The sequence below is a fragment of the Oculina patagonica genome, chromosome 6, assembly GCF_052425735.1.
Source record: "Oculina patagonica isolate OP01 chromosome 6, crgOcupat, whole genome shotgun sequence".
Taxonomy (NCBI): Eukaryota; Metazoa; Cnidaria; class Anthozoa; order Scleractinia; family Oculinidae; genus Oculina; species Oculina patagonica.
Window position 1 is genome coordinate 27,897,440 of NC_135763.1, and position 15,785 is coordinate 27,913,224.

The window sequence follows — 15,785 nt, forward strand, 5'->3', positions numbered from 1 at the left end:
CCAACATCACTGTGTATCGTTTTTCCATAAACCAGAGTATTGCTCCCCATACTTTAACCCAATAACAGTGGTGACAGCAAGAATATAGTAATTTGGTTTACCCCCTTTAATCATAAGGAACACGCAATTATTTTTTATATCATATTGTTTTATTTCATTTAATTTGCAGATATATGTGAACCTGAAAGAGTATAATGATGAGGAGTACGTTAACTTCGATATGATAAATGATCAGGAGTGATGGAAGATCGCGAGTGGACACGTTGCTCAGTAAATTTAGGGGATGGAAGCGGAATAGTAGAAAATGGCTAAACGGTTTTAAAGAAAAAGAATAATGGATATTTAGGGTTTTATCTAGCTGTCTAAACTCCCAATGTGTTACTAAGAGAGTGAAGTTATTTTGATTGGAAGGCAAACGTTCCTGCAACCCCTTCAAAAAGTCGAGTTGAAGCTTTATGCCGGGATGGGTATAATTTTGCTATCTTAATCATTTTCCTTTCCGCGATGGCCGCATTTAACCGACAGCGACCACTATCAACTTAGAATAAAGAGGAACTGCTTGTAGTGTATATTGCTTTCCACACCTCCCCCTGTCCCGCCTCCCCCCTCGCCCCTCCCCCTCCCCCCTTACCTGGCCAAGTAGGGTTAAAATAGGTATCCGAAGCGTTTAGACACTGAGGCAGGGGTTCACGTGATAGCCGTTTTTCCACCTTTTTTATGTGGGTTAAATGCAGTTATCTCGTGAGCGTTTCAAGTAATCTAAAAACTCTATGCTCATTTCTCCATGCTCAGGATTTTTGGGAGGAGATTGTTTTTCTTAAAGGAGAAGTAGAATTAGAAAAAATAAAAATATTGAAGGTTTAGTGTGATTTTAAAGTTAGACTTTGAAGTTTAAAATTAGTAAATGGACAACAAAACAGTCCCCTGACAACATGGAGTGCTCTTGCTTGGGGTCAACTGTTTGTGGTGTTTCAAAAACAATTTTCTTTCTCCCGTCTTTTCTTTAAACCTCCTAAACTTGCCACTCAAATTTACGTGTACCTCCGCCTTAAAAATTTTACTGGTGAAGATACGCCCGTACCCACCTCAAGGGACTTTCGCTCAGGTCGATCAACCCCCCATTTTGCTCATACCCAGCAAACTCTGATGCGGGAAAGAAAATTGAAAAATGAAAATCATGTAATATCTAAAAAAGACTAATGGATAATTCAGAAGAAAATGGGGGTAATGAATAAGAGAGGTCCAATTATTCCGCTTCCACCCCGTATACAATGACTTAAACAAAAGTCAGATCGATTGCGCTGGTGGATTAAGCCCAAAGTTGTCGACATTAGAATTTCTAGGTTGGTTTCCAAGGGCAGCCATTCGTTCACCAAAGGACCCTTTAAAGAACCCTGACTGTGAAAAGTTTTGCTAAGAATGCAATGAATGCCAGAAATGAAAAGACTGTGATAAAATTATTGGTCAATTTTGAAACCACTAATGTGTAAATGTAAGACCGCAAAATGCCTTTCGCAGTACACACAAGACACCCTAAGCGATTCCAGTAACTCTAGGTCCGAAAGCTAATGTTAAGTCTCCCAAAGTGGCGAATAGGCATATTATTTCACTAAAGTCGGATGGGAAGGAATGGGAGGTAAATACTGAAAAAAGACAATTTGTATCGGTAATCACATGATTTCGATTGCAATTTAGGATAAATAAGCACGAGTCAATTTTAAAATTTACGATTGCTTATTTATCCCAAATTGCACGAAAAAAATCATGCAATTACTTACTTAATAATATTCATGAAAAAAATGCGAGAAAACAACATGCGCAAATCTCGTACAAAAACAGTTTATTCAAACTCGGCAAATATCATCACACATTCATTCAAAACAAGTTCAAAGCCCAAACAACGTACAGGTTTGTCAATATTTTAATAGTTTTTTAGCCGAAAAATCTGGCTAAACAGTCAAACAAATTGTCTGATAAAATATTCTAGGTTAACCTCTTCCAGAGATTTTGTTTGTTTCTTATACTGTTTCTTAAAGCTTGGGCGCTTTAATTTCGACGGCCAGCCGAGTGTTGCTGTTTTGTTTTCCCTTCAACACTTCCTGGAGTCTTCCTAGGACGAAACATTTCTCTGTCCCGTACCATAGAAAGCTTATAGGTTCTGTTCACTACGTACAGTGTCTTTGAACAGGTGTTCAAGCGATGTAGTCATTACTTTGAGGCTATCTGGTCCAAAATCTTCGCCAATGTGTTTGTTTTTGAATGCGGCGAATTCGGCGTAAATAAATTCGCTCAAGCAAAGCGAGAAGCTTAGTCGGCTTGTAGTTTCGCTCGGCAATTGCCTTCTTTAGAAACCACTTATTCCAAAAAGAGAACCAAAAACCCGTGCTTTTTAGTGCTTTGGTGTTTAGAGTTGTCTTCAGGTCCTCTACTATGCTCAGAACGTCAGTCTTTTTTTACTCGCATCTCGAAGCAGATCCAAACTTCGCGTCATTCAGATTGCGTGGATGCGTTTGATTGGCCCTCTATGAGTGCCTTTGTCTATTAACCAATCAGAATGCTCTGTTTCTCTTTTTTGCACTGAATTTCCTTTTTTCTGTAGTGAATTAACTCATTTCTGCATCGAAGTTACTAAAAACTACATTTCTCTAAGCCAATCAGATTCGAGAAATTTTTTCATGTTTATTATTAATCTAGAAATCGGCTAATCCCAATAGTCAAGTAGCTGTGCTGAATTTGAACACAAATGGACCAGTGTAATCTTTTATCTTAAAAAGGCCTGCTGCCATTTAAGTCGCTGTGATGACCGTTTTATATTTTATTATTTTACATAAATACTCACCGTCTTCGCGTATCAGAGGAAATTTTAGCTTTGCAGTATCAAAATGATGAAAGTCTAATAGCTGAGTATTCTAAGCTATGTATTGTTAATTGTTTACAGTGGTCAATGCACTTAGCTACATGAAGCAAGTTCTCAGAAATGCCACTCAGGAAGAAAAGCTTTTTTTATCAAGTCTGCAATTTTTAAAGCAGCTTACATGTAAAGCTGCACTGTAAACCAAACACGGGTTAAACATTTAGAGAAGTTTTCAGTTGAGTGTGGTAAAACCAAAACCAAAGTAATTACTCTGGCCAATCACAAAGGACACAGGCAATCCAGTGAACCAATCAAACTCGAAACAAATACATGAAGCTGGCGTAAAGCACGGGAAAACGTTCGCGAGCGAGTTACGATTGGTTTTGGTTTTAGTTCTGATTGGCTGAGAAAGTGGCGCGAGATTGTTAAGCCAATCACTAAGCGTAGTAATGCAAAACCAAAGCAAACGCAATATTCTCTCGACACTCAAGCGAAAACTGCTCTAGTTCTGAGTTTAATTCTTTATGTCTCTGTTATGGTTTTTAATGTAAATATATTTTTAACTCTGGTTAGTTTTAACACGTAGGTTTTCTAGCGAGCTTTGCAGTTCCTAGGCGCTATGTGTATAAAAATGATCGATCAACATCCGTCCTCGTTAGCTATTCGCTCGTAGAAAACTCGGACTCTCAGTAGTATTGCGAGTTTTCTAAATAGCCAGCCACTGGGTTTAATACGCGTTAGAAGTAAAACATAAGTGCAACTTACTTAAAGAGCTTTACAAAATAAAGAAGAATGTCGTTTTCCTGTTTGAAACATCTTCTTTCGTTTAAGAGATACTTTTTATGTAAATGAGGGAAGTAATGACGTCGTTAATTGTTTTACAAAAAGATAGAGCTCTAAATCAAAAATATCTCTAGGAATATTAAAGCAGTGTTCTTTAAACTAGGCAAAATACATGTACATCACAAAAGACACAAAATGATGCTCACTCTTGCCATCATCATCATAGCAAGACCTATTTTTATATATATTGGCATTCCCAATATATATTAATGAGGAGAGTAGACACCAACTGTCAATTGTCATAGCTTAAATGAGCTTCAGTTGACCTTACTATATTCTACATCGGCAAACTCGAAAAGACAAGGCAATTTAATATCATTGCGAACGAAGACTTCCAAAGGCAAGGAAACTTGTGGTTCAGATCTACACGTTTCTCTTGGTGACGTTCTACGCTCTTCCCTGGCTGACGATTTTGATCTTCTATCTAATTATTGCGATCATACTTTGAACGGGGAGAACCCCGCGACAAGAGAGCGTCACAGCTGCGCGTTTGAAAGGACTGCAAGTCAAATAGACCCACAACGTCATACAAAAGATGATTGTTATTACTCCTGTGTTTTTTATTTTGTCTTTCGATTTTGGCGAATGAGTCTAGCATACAGTAAATGCGCCATTAACTCAAACTGTGCACAGAGGTGTTAAAGGTAAGGAAATTCCGGGCATCTTGAAAACATAATTACATTTGCGATACCTTTCTCGAGAGCATTTTTCCAACAACTATATAAGAGAACGAAAACTTTTTTTTTCAAAGCTTTAGTTCGCATCTTCACAACAAATAAAAAGCGCGATTTCATATTCCAAGCCTTTGTTCGCGTCTTGGCAACAAATAAAAAAGCGGGATTTCATATTCAAAGCTTTAGTTCGCGTCTTCACAACAAATAAAAAGCGGGATTTCATGTTCAAAGCTTTTGTTCGCGTCTTCACAACAAATAAAAAGCGCGATTTCATATTCCAAGCCTTTGTTCGCGTCTTGGCAACAAATAAAAAAGCGGGATTTCATATTCAAAGCTTTAGTTCGCGTCTTCACAACAAATAAAAAGCGGGATTTCATGTTCAAAGCTTTTGTTCGCGTCTTCACAACAAATAAAAAGCGCGATTTCATATTCCAAGCCTTTGTTCGCGTCTTGGCAACAAATAAAAAAGCGGGATTTCATATTCAAAGCTTTAGTTCGCGTCTTCACAACAAATAAAAAGCGGGATTTCATATTCAAAGCTTTAGTTCGCGTCTTCACAACAAATAAAAAGCGGGATTTCATATTCAAAGCTTTAGTTCGCGTCTTCACAACAAATAAAAAGCGGGATTTCATATTCAAAGCTTTAGTTCGCGTCTTCACAGCAAATAAAAAGCGGGATTTCGTATTCAAAGCTTTAGTTCGCGTCTTCACAACAAATAAAAATCGGGATTTCATGTTCAAAGCTTTTGTTGGCGTCTTCACAACAAATAAAAAGCGCGATTTCATATTCCAAGCCTTTGTTCGCGTCTTGGCAACAAATAAAAAAGCGGGATTTCGTATTCAAAGCTTTAGTTCGCGTCTTCACAACAAATAAAAAGCGGGATTTCATGTTCAAAGCTTTTGTTCGCGTCTTCACAACAAATAAAAAGCGCGATTTCATATTCCAAGCCTTTGTTCGCGTCTTGGCAACAAATAAAAAAGCGGGATTTCATATTCAAAGCTTTAGTTCGCGTCTTCACAACAAATAAAAAGCGGGATTTCATATTCCAAACTTTAGTTTGCGTCTTCACAACAAATAAAACGCGGGATTTCATATTCAAAGCTTTAGTTCGCGTCTTTACAACAAATAAAAAGTGGAGTTTTATGTTCAATGCTTTAGTTCGCTTCTTCATAACAAATAAAAAGTGAAGCGGGATTTCATGTCCAAAGGCTTTAGTTCGTGTCTTCATAACAAATAAAAAAGCGGGATTTCATATTCAAAGCTTTAGTTCGCGTCTTAACAACAAATAAAAAGCGGGATTTCATATTCAAAGCTTTAGTTCGTGTCTTCATAACAAATAAAAAAGCGGGATTTCATGTTCAAAGCTTTAGTTCGCGTTTTGGCAACAAATAAAAAGCGGGATTTCATATTCCAAGCTTTTGTTCGCGTCTTGGCAACAAATAAAAAAGCAGGATTTCATATTCAAAGCTTTAGTTCGCGTCTTCACAACAAATAAAAAGTTTAGCGGGATTTCATGTTCAAAGCTTTAGTTAGCGTTTCATAACAAATAAAAAGTTTAGCAGGATTTCATGTTCAAAGCTTTTAGTTCGCGTCTCCGCATCAAATAAAAAAGCGGGATTTGATGTTCAAAGCTTTAGTTCCCGTCTTCACAACAAATAAAAACCGGGATCTGATGTTAAATAATAATGATAATAATAATAATTATTATATAAAATAAATAAAAGCTTATATTATAAAATAATATAAAAGCTTTAGTTCGCCTCTTCGCAACAAATAAAAAGCGGGATTTCATGTTCAAAGCTTTTAGTTTGCGTCTTCACAACAAAATAAAAAGCGGGATTTTATGTTCAATGCTTTAGTACGCTTCTTCATAACAAATAAAAAGTGAAGCGGGATTTCATGTCCAAAGGCTTTAGTTCGCGTCTTCATAGCAAATAAAAAGTTTAGCGGGATTTCATGTTAATTATAATTAAAAGCTTTAGTTCGCGTCTTCATAACAAATTAAAAGTTTAGCGGGATTTCATGTTCAAAGCTTTTATTTTGCGTCTCCGCAACAAATAAAAATGCGTGATTTGATGTTCAAAGCTTTAGTTCCCGTCTTCACAACAAATAAAAACCGGGATTTGATGTTAAATAATAATAATAATAATAATAATAATAATAATAATAATAATAATAATAATAATATAAAATAAATAAAAGCTTATATTCATTCTAGTGAATAAGCGGCCAAAGTACTAATGTTTATGGCGGTTTATAGGTGCAAGACAAATTTAAATAGCTCACAGTTAAACTGAATGTCAGCAGTACGACAAAAATAATAATCTTAAAGCGGGGCAAAATCATTACTCATGGCACGAAAAATTACTTTAGAGTACAGTAAATTATCTGCTTTCTAGCAATAGAAAATAGTTTCGCGATCCTGTTATAGTTTCGCAGCAGTTTAGTAGACTCCACAATATCCATTACATTGATATAGGATATATTCAACGTGCATCACAGAGTCTGTCGGATTAGCTCAATTGGTAAGGTGCCAGTCTGCGGATCGGGAGGTCGTGAGTTCAAATCCCAGAGGGTCAAATTTTTTTATTTTTTTTAATTTTTAATTTTTTATACCCCGTAGCAATAAAATGGTTTGTTTATTCTATCAACCCGATTTAGCTTTCGAATGCTCCTTCATGTACGATGCTGGCTTTACAGATAGACACGAAAGTCATCGATCGATTATGGCTCTCAATGTCCACGTTTTTGGCGGTCGATTACTTTCTACACGTAATTTTCAGCCACATTTTGTTTCATTGCTTCTTGTTTTTCTTTTCAAACCTCTTTAAATTTTAAAGGCCGCCTTTATACGGCATTCTTGCTTCACTCTTTCTACCATCAAACTATGGCCGCTATGTTGCGCAACTCCGTATGTACGCCGTACGGGCCCGCGAACCATGCCGCTATCCATGTTGATCATGAAAACTCATTTCGATAGTATTCCTTCTTTCATGGGTATGGTGCTACGCTTAGGAGCTCCGCTAAAAAGTTTAGCGAGATTTCGTGTTCAAAGCTTTAGTTAGCGTCTTCATAACAAATTAAAAGTTTAGCCGGATTTCATGTTCAAAGCTTTTAGTTCGCGTCTCCGCAACAAATAGAAAAGCGGGATTTAATGTTCAAAGCTTTAGTTCCTGTCTTCACAACAAATAAAAACCGGGATTTGATGTTAAATAATAATAATAATAATAATAATAATAATAATAATAATAATAATAATAATAATAATAATATAAAATAAGTAAAAGCTTATATTATAAAATAATATAAAAGCTTTAGTTCGCCTCTTCACAACAAATAAAATGCGAGATTTCATGTTCAAAAGCTTAAGTTTGCGTTTTCATAACAAATAAAAAGCGGGATTTCATGTTCAAAGCTTTAGTGCGCGTCTTCATAACAAATAAATAGCGGGATACATGGTTAAAGCTTTAGTGCGCGTCTTCACAACGAATAAAAAGCCGGATTTCATGTTCAAAGCTTTAGTTCGCGTCTTCACAACAAGTAAAAAGCGGGATTTCATGTTCCAATTCTTTTATAACAAAGCTACTCCAAAGTTGGATGAAAAGAGCGAATGTGGCGAACTTTATAAGCAAGAAGTGCCTTCCCTAAAACCACAAAAATGCAAAAATGCCGCCCATAGTTAACTCAACAACGCAGTACAAAAGGATTGTAAAGGTACAACAAGAGCGACTTAATAAAGAAGAAAAGCAGCAAATATTTACGGGAAGACACGAAAACTAACACGATTAATGCATTCATTGTACAACATAAAATTAGGCTCAACACTTAAGTAAAGTTTGTACCTTTCAGTCTTGGTCTTGTCCTTTCATACATCAATTAACTTGTTTGACTCTTAGCTCACTTTCGTTTCGGTTTCAGCAATGAATAAAATACTTAGTAGTCTTGATGACAGCCCTGGCGCCGTGAACATGTAAGCTTAATTGTCATAGTCTATAAGATTCGAACTTTGGTCGGACACCGTACCTCACCGATTTCGCTGAAATTTGGCATGCAGTCTTGTTTTAGGGTCCTAACTACCAAATGGATATTAAAAAGTTTCAATTCTTTTTATTTTGGAAAATATCGAGAAGGCCGATTTGAAGCGTCCGTGACGGCTCGCCAACATGGCGGATCGAAGGTGTTCTTGTTACTTCGACACTGAACCTGCCGTCACAGTTTCTCGATCATACTTGGTATAGTTATAAAGAACTATCTTTCTTCTTTCTATATATCAAAATAGATTCGGCAAATGTTGAGTTTGGATGATTAACGGCCAAGAAGTTCGAAGGTATGTTAACGATGTTTTGAACAGTCTCAAATTTACTACAAAATAAAAGGCTAATAACTCCACTGTTATCTCGATTTAGAACTAGCCATTTACCATGAACAAAGCTTGTTCATAGGTGAATTGATTCCATTAATAAAAAAATTGGGGAAATGTAACCGTTAAGAATAAAAAATTATGGAACCTCTAGTAAATTGGCCATTTCAGCGCCATTTCAGCGGATAAGCTCATTTAACAGCAAATAATCAGGAGAAACATGAAAGGGTTACAGTCGTTTCCATGTATTCTTTGCTTATCTTAAACAAATACATGATCTTTGCCAAAGATATGGCGATTTTTGAGCGTACGATCGTTTCTCCAAATTTTTATGTCGGCAACTTTATTTTATTTGTTGTCGAGATTATACGCTGTTGTTATTCAATATTCGTTTCACAAGAACTTCTGTTGCTCGCATTTCCCAAATCACTGTTTAAGAAATTGCCCATTCCGTAACAGGGTCATTCTTACTTTTTCTTTAAAAATTACCAGGAAAGCAAGAATGTCATAGAACGGTTTTATACTAGTGAAAATACCTGTCAGACATAACTTCAACTGTTCGTGTTATCTGGCTGTTTTCACAAATATGCAAAATTAAGGAATTCTTAAAGTGCCTATCTTTAACTATTTCACGCTTAAAGATTCCTCTAAATCTTTTCGCCTACCTTTTGGCAAAACGTAGTTTTGTGTCTCCAGGCAGAATGCTCGTTATCAGCAATGAAAGTCGAAGAGATACAGAAGCTCGAGTAAAATTTTAACTGCTGTGAAATGAACATCGTTTGAGCTTGACGTGTATTTATAGATTGCTCATTTAACAGCAAATAATCGGGAGAAACATGAAAGGTTACAGTCGTTTATAACAAGCAGTTTTCAGGTATTCTTTGCTTATCTTAAACAAATACATGAATACATGATCTTTGCCAAAGATATGGCGATTTTTGAGCGTACGATCGTTTTTTTCAAATTTTTATGTCGGCAACTTTATTTTATTTGTTGTCGAGATTATACGCTGTTGTTATTCAAGTATTCGTTTCACAAGAACTTCTGTTGCTCGCATTTCCCAAATCACTGTTTAAGAAATTGCCCATTCCGTAACAGGGTCATTCTTACTTTTTCTTTAAAAATTACTAGGAAAGCAAGAATGTCATAGAACGGTTTTATACTAGTGAAAATACCTGTCAGACATAACTTCAACTGATTGTGTTATCTGGCTGTTTTCACAAATATGCAAAATTAAGGAATTCTTAAAGTGCCTATCTTTAACTATTTCACGCTTAAAGATTCCTCTAAATCTTTTCGCCTACCTTTTGGCCAAACGAAGTTTTGTGTCTCCAGGCAGAATGCTCGTTATCAGCAATGAAAGTCGAAGAGATACAGAAGCTCGAGTAAAATTCTAACTGCTGTGAAATGAACATCGTTTGAGCTTGACGTGTATTTATAGATTGCGCTCGAGCTCCGTTAATTAAGTTTATTCATTTGGCGATCAGATAAAAATCAATGAATGGTCAGAGTTATTAAAGTCCATTTCTAAGCACGAGAGACACGGAAGTTTGTTTCAGAAGCATTTATGCATAGAAATACCGGTTTATTTTTGAGCGGTAAATCTGCGTTTATAATAGCTGGGAGTTTGGGGTGTTTTTTGGTGTTGTTTTTTTTCAGGGGGCTCGGGGGGGGGGGGGAGGGGGTGTGGAAGTGGTGCCTTCGTATCCTCTTTTGTTCTTTTACACAGTGGCCTGAATTTGGAACAGTTCGGGGAATGGATTATCAATTACCGTATTTACTCGAATAAGCGCCGCGGCGCTTATTAAATTTTTCGCGCCTCAAGTGCGGCGCCTATTCGAGGGCGGCGCTTATTTGAGGGCGGCGCTTATTTAAAATTTGGACGCTACAGAAAAATTTTATCTTTTACAGTTATTGAAAAGAGCGTCTTGTGAATTGTGATCGTCAGTATTTGTCTTTTGCTGAGACAGAAGTGGCACTAGCTGTCGTGAAAAAGTTTGCGGCCTTCACAACATCTACAGAACTACGTATTGTAAGAGTGTTAAATAGAAAAACTAATGGGAGAACGATAAAACAATTACTCATAACTGCAAAACATCGCTTTTGATGCAAAGAAATGTTAAAGCTTGTTTTAGAGTTGCTTTGAGTGCCGTTTTAAGTTTAACGAAATTCGTCAAATAAGCGCCGCATCGGAACTGCGGCGCTTATTAACTTTTTTGTCCCAAATGCAGCGCTTATTCGAGGGCGGCGGTTATTCGGGGGCGGCGCTTATTCGTGTAAATACGGTACTCTTCGTTATGCCATGTCACCCCTTAATGTGGGAGCGCCGCGCCTCAATTCACGATAAAAAATTTATGGCCGCCCGGTCCATTTATGTAGTTCTCCGCCAGGTCTCTCAATAGGCAGGTTACGAGCCTAGTGGCCCATCAGGCCGGAGCTCATACCGGTTTCCGCAACGTGAAGCGACAACGAGTATTTTTTACTCCACCCGGATGGGATGCTATTCCATCGCAGGATTACCTCCCTTCCCGAAAAGCTAAAGATTGACTGGTAATCATTTTTACACCTGGGTAAGGAAAGGGACTCTGGGAGTTGAGAGGCTTTCCAAAGAACTTAACGCATTGTCCCCCAAAAGCTCTATCCAGGATTGTTTGGTCCAGAGTCCAGCGCAGTGACCATTATTAGGCCATCACGCTCCCCAACCGTGTAAGAAAGTGCAAAAATCTGCTTGTATAAGCCCTGGGGTTGTACAGTTTGGTACGAAATGTGGGTTTTAAATGTTGTTATTAATTAAGTTTATTCATTTGGCGATCAGATAAAAATCAATGAATGATCAGAGTTATTAAAGTCCATTTCTAAGCACGAGAGACACGGAAGTTTGTTTCAGAAGCATTTATGCATAGAAATACCGGTTTATTATTGACTGACGCGGTTAAAAAATACTCGGCTTCTAGCGGTAAATCTGCATTTATAATAGCTGGGAGTTTGGGTTTTTTTTTGGTGTTGTTGTAGGAAGGCGGGGGGAGGGGGGTGGAAGTGGTGCCTCCGAATCCTCTTTAGATCTCTGACACAGTGGTCTGAATGTTGAACAAAAGAGGTCATCTGTTAATAAGCATAATGCGAGCTGATTTTGAAATGAACATGACTTTACGTTTGTGTCATCAGTAATTATCGTGTTCGAAGAAGGCGTGGCTTACTCGCGGCAAGAACAACATAATAACAGTGAAGCTAACACATTTTCCTCATTGATTTGAAATGAATTTCGAATCAATTCTTTTTAGGGCAAGTTAAAAGATACAAATGTTTTTCGTCCAGATTTTTACAAAAAAAAAAGCAGGTGAGAACTTGGCTGTTTTTGTTATCTCGGACTTTTTTTTTTTATTAAAGTCGAACCTCTCCATAAGGACACCTCTCGTGATGCGTCATGACTTACATCACGTATGTCCTTATCGCCGACCTAGGTGAAGAAAGGGACTACCGTAATTACTCGAATAAGCGCCGCGGCGCTTATTAAATTTTTTACGCCTCCAGTGCGGCGCTTAGTCGAGGGCGGCGCTTATTTGAGGGCGGCGCTTATTTAAAAGTTTGACGCCACAAAGAATCTAATCCTTTACATTTATTAAAATAGGGTTCCCTGATTGCCAAAAGTCGTCTCTTGCTGAAGATTGTACTGAAGAATGTTCAATAGAAAAACTGAGCGGTGAAACAAGCACTTTGAACTGCAGAACGTCGCTTTTGATGGAAAGAAATGTCCAAGTTTGTTTAAGAGTTGCTTTGTAGTTCTGTTTCTAGTTAAACAGATTTCCTTGAATAAGCGCCGCATCGGGACTGCGGCGCCGGGGGCGGCGCTTATTAACTTTTTTGTCTGAAATGCGGCGCTTATTCGAGGGCGGCGCTTATGCGGGGGCGGCGCTTATTCGAGTAAATACGGTATGATAGTACAGAGGCTTTCCGAAGAACTCAACGCAATATCCTCCCAAAGCTCGAACCGAGATTTAAAAATCTCAAAAAAGTGTTAATATGAATTGTAAATCCACTCATAGCGGTCTGGCCTTACTAAAACCTGGAGAGAGAAAAAGACAGTGGGCAGATAAATGAAAGCTGCTCGAGAGTACGCTGTTGAGCAGATTCTGTGAAATTCCCCTTTTTATCCTTTTCTCTCATAAGCCCTCCCAATTCAAGGCCCATATATTTCTTCCAAGTCAACTGTCAAAGTTTAAGGCCACTTTTTTCCTACCAGGTTACCGTCTTGAGAGTTTTAAATTTTATTAAATCTTGGTGACACTGTCCCTTTAATTCATTAATGTAATTCAAATTAGTTTATAAAAACGTTTTTCAGAAAACAAGAAGTTTTTTAATTTCGCTTTAAGCCACCGCACCCCAACCGCGGATATAAGACCTACCACATTTAAAAGCCCACATTTCGGGGGCTTATACAAGCAGATTTTTGCACTTTCGTACACGATTGGGGAGCGCGATGGCCTAATAATGGTCACTGCGCTGGACTCTGGACCAAACAGTCCTGGATAGAGCTTTTGGGGGACAATGCGTTAAGTTCTTTGGAAAGCCTCTCAACTCCCAGAGTCCCTTTCCTTACCCAGGTGTAAAAATGATTACCAGTCAATCTTTAGCTTTTCGGGAAGGGAGGTAACCCTGCGATGGAATAGCATCCCATCCGGGTGGAGTAAAAAATACTATATGGTTGTCGCTTCACGTTGCGGAAACCGGTATGAGCTCCGGCCTGATGGGCCACTAGGCTCGTAACCTGCCTATTGAGAGACCTGGCGGAGGACTACATAAATGGACCGGGCGGCCATAAATTTTTTATCGTGAATTGAGGCGCGGCGCTCCCACATTAAGGGGTGACATGGCATAACGAAGAGTAATTGATAATCCATTCCCCGAACTGTTCCAAATTCAGGCCACTGTGTAAAAGAACAAAAGAGGATACGAAGGCACCACTTCCACACCCCCCCCCCCTTCCCCCCCCCCGCCCGAGCCCCCTCAAAAAAAAAAAAAAAACAACACCAAAAAACACCCCAAACTCCCAGCTATTATAAACGCAGATTTACCGCTCAAAAATAAACCGGTATTTCTATGCATAAATGCTTCTGAAATGAACTTCCGTGTCTCTCGTGCTTAGAAATGGACTTTAATAACTCTGATCATTCATTGATTTTTATCGATCGCCAAATGAATAAACTTAATTAACGGAGCTCGAGCGCAATCTATAAATACACGTCAAGCTCAAACGATGTTCATTTCACAGCAGTTAGAATTTTACTCGAGCTTCTGTATCTCTTCGACTTTCATTGCTGATAACGAGCATTCTGCCTGGAGACACAAAACTTCGTTTGGCCAAAAGGTAGGCGAAAAGATTTAGAGGAATCTTTAAGCGTGAAATAGTTAAAGATAGGCACTTTAAGAATTCCTTAATTTTGCATATTTGTGAAAACAGCCAGATAACACAATCAGTTGAAGTTATGTCTGACAGGTATTTTCACTAGTATAAAACCGTTCTATGACATTCTTGCTTTCCTAGTAATTTTTAAAGAAAAAGTAAGAATGACCCTGTTACGGAATGGGCAATTTCTTAAACAGTGATTTGGGAAATGCGAGCAACAGAAGTTCTTGTGAAACGAATATTGAATAACAACAGCGTATAATCTCGACAACGTTAACAAATAAAATAAAGTTGCCGACATAAAAATTTGGAGAAACGATCGTACGCTCAAAAATCGCCATATCTTTGGCAAAGATTATGTATTTGTTTAAGATAAGCAAAGAATACCTGAAAACTGCTTATTATAAACGACTGTAACCCTTTCATGTTTCTCCCGATTATTTGCTGTTAAATGAGCTGATCCGCTGAAATGGCGCTGAAATGGCCAATTTACTAGAGGTTCCATAATTTTGTATTCTTAACGGTTACATTTCCCCAATTTTTTTATTAATGGAATCAATTCACCAATGAACAAGCTTTGTTCATGGTAAATGGCTAGTTCTAAATCGAGATAACAGTGGAGTTATAAGCCTTTCATTTTGTAGTAAATTTGAGACTGTTCAAAACATCGTTAACATACCTTCGAACTTCTTGGCCGTTGATCATCTAAACTCAACATTTGCCGAATCTATTTTGATATATAGAAAGAAGAAAGATAGTTCTTTATAACTATACCAAGTATGATCGAGAAACTGTGACGGCAGGTTCAGTGTCGAAGTAACAAGAACACCTTCGATCCGCCATGTTGGCGGGCCGTCACGGACGCTTCAAATCGGCCTTCTCGATATTTTCCAAAATAAAAAGAATTGAAACTTTTTAATATCCATTTGGTAGTTAGGACCCTAAAACAAGACTGCATGCCAAATTTCAGCGAAATCGGTGAGGTACGGTGTCCGCGAACTTTTAAAAAAGCTCGAAAATTATGGAGTATTACACTTAAGCCCGCGACACACTTGGCGATTTTATTCGCCGATTGCGGCGAATTTGATCGCCAGCAAATGCCGCCAGATTTAATCGCCAATCAGTTCATACAATACAATACAATACAATACAATGCAATTTTATTGTCCATACGTGGGACGAGGTCTCCCTCAATGTCCGAGCCAGAGGCTCATGTATAAAACGTATGACTAAAATTAAAATAGACTTAATTATATGCTATTAAAAATATAAAAAATTAATCCCACCCATTAAAAAAAAAGAATGAAGAACAAGAACAATACTAATACCACCCCCCTCCCCTTACCCCATACTGTATAATTAGTTTGAATCAATAGATCAAGTGATAAAATGCCAGATATCACCCATTTTATACGCCGGTCGCGGCGATCGGCGAAAATCGAAATCGCTCCACCAGGCGGGCACATTTGGCGAATAAAATCGCCAAGTGTGTCGCCGGCTTAACAAAATTCTGTTAACCATTGCTTCGTCTGGCTTGCACATGGCGAATGATTTCCCCAATAACTATTACTTCGGGTCTTTCCTTAAACCTTAATTGTTTTCACAATTTTCCAGGATGCGTAGACGACTTTGGAGGTGATTGTTCGAGG

General features: G+C 38.0%; 1 protein-coding gene across 2 annotated transcripts in view; it reads left to right on the forward strand.

The window, feature by feature from the left end:
• The window catches only part of LOC144658121 (ephrin type-A receptor 4-like), a 42,762-nt gene extending 39,108 nt beyond the window's left edge, over nt 1–3,654 (forward strand). For both annotated transcript variants that reach the window (XM_078518460.1, XM_078518459.1), the window contains one exon: nt 170–3,654. In XM_078518460.1, coding sequence (XP_078374586.1) covers nt 170–241 — 72 coding nt within the window. In that variant the 3' untranslated portion in view covers nt 242–3,654. The remainder of the gene's footprint in view (nt 1–169) is intronic.
• Nucleotides 3,655–15,785: the final 12,131 nt, after the last annotated feature.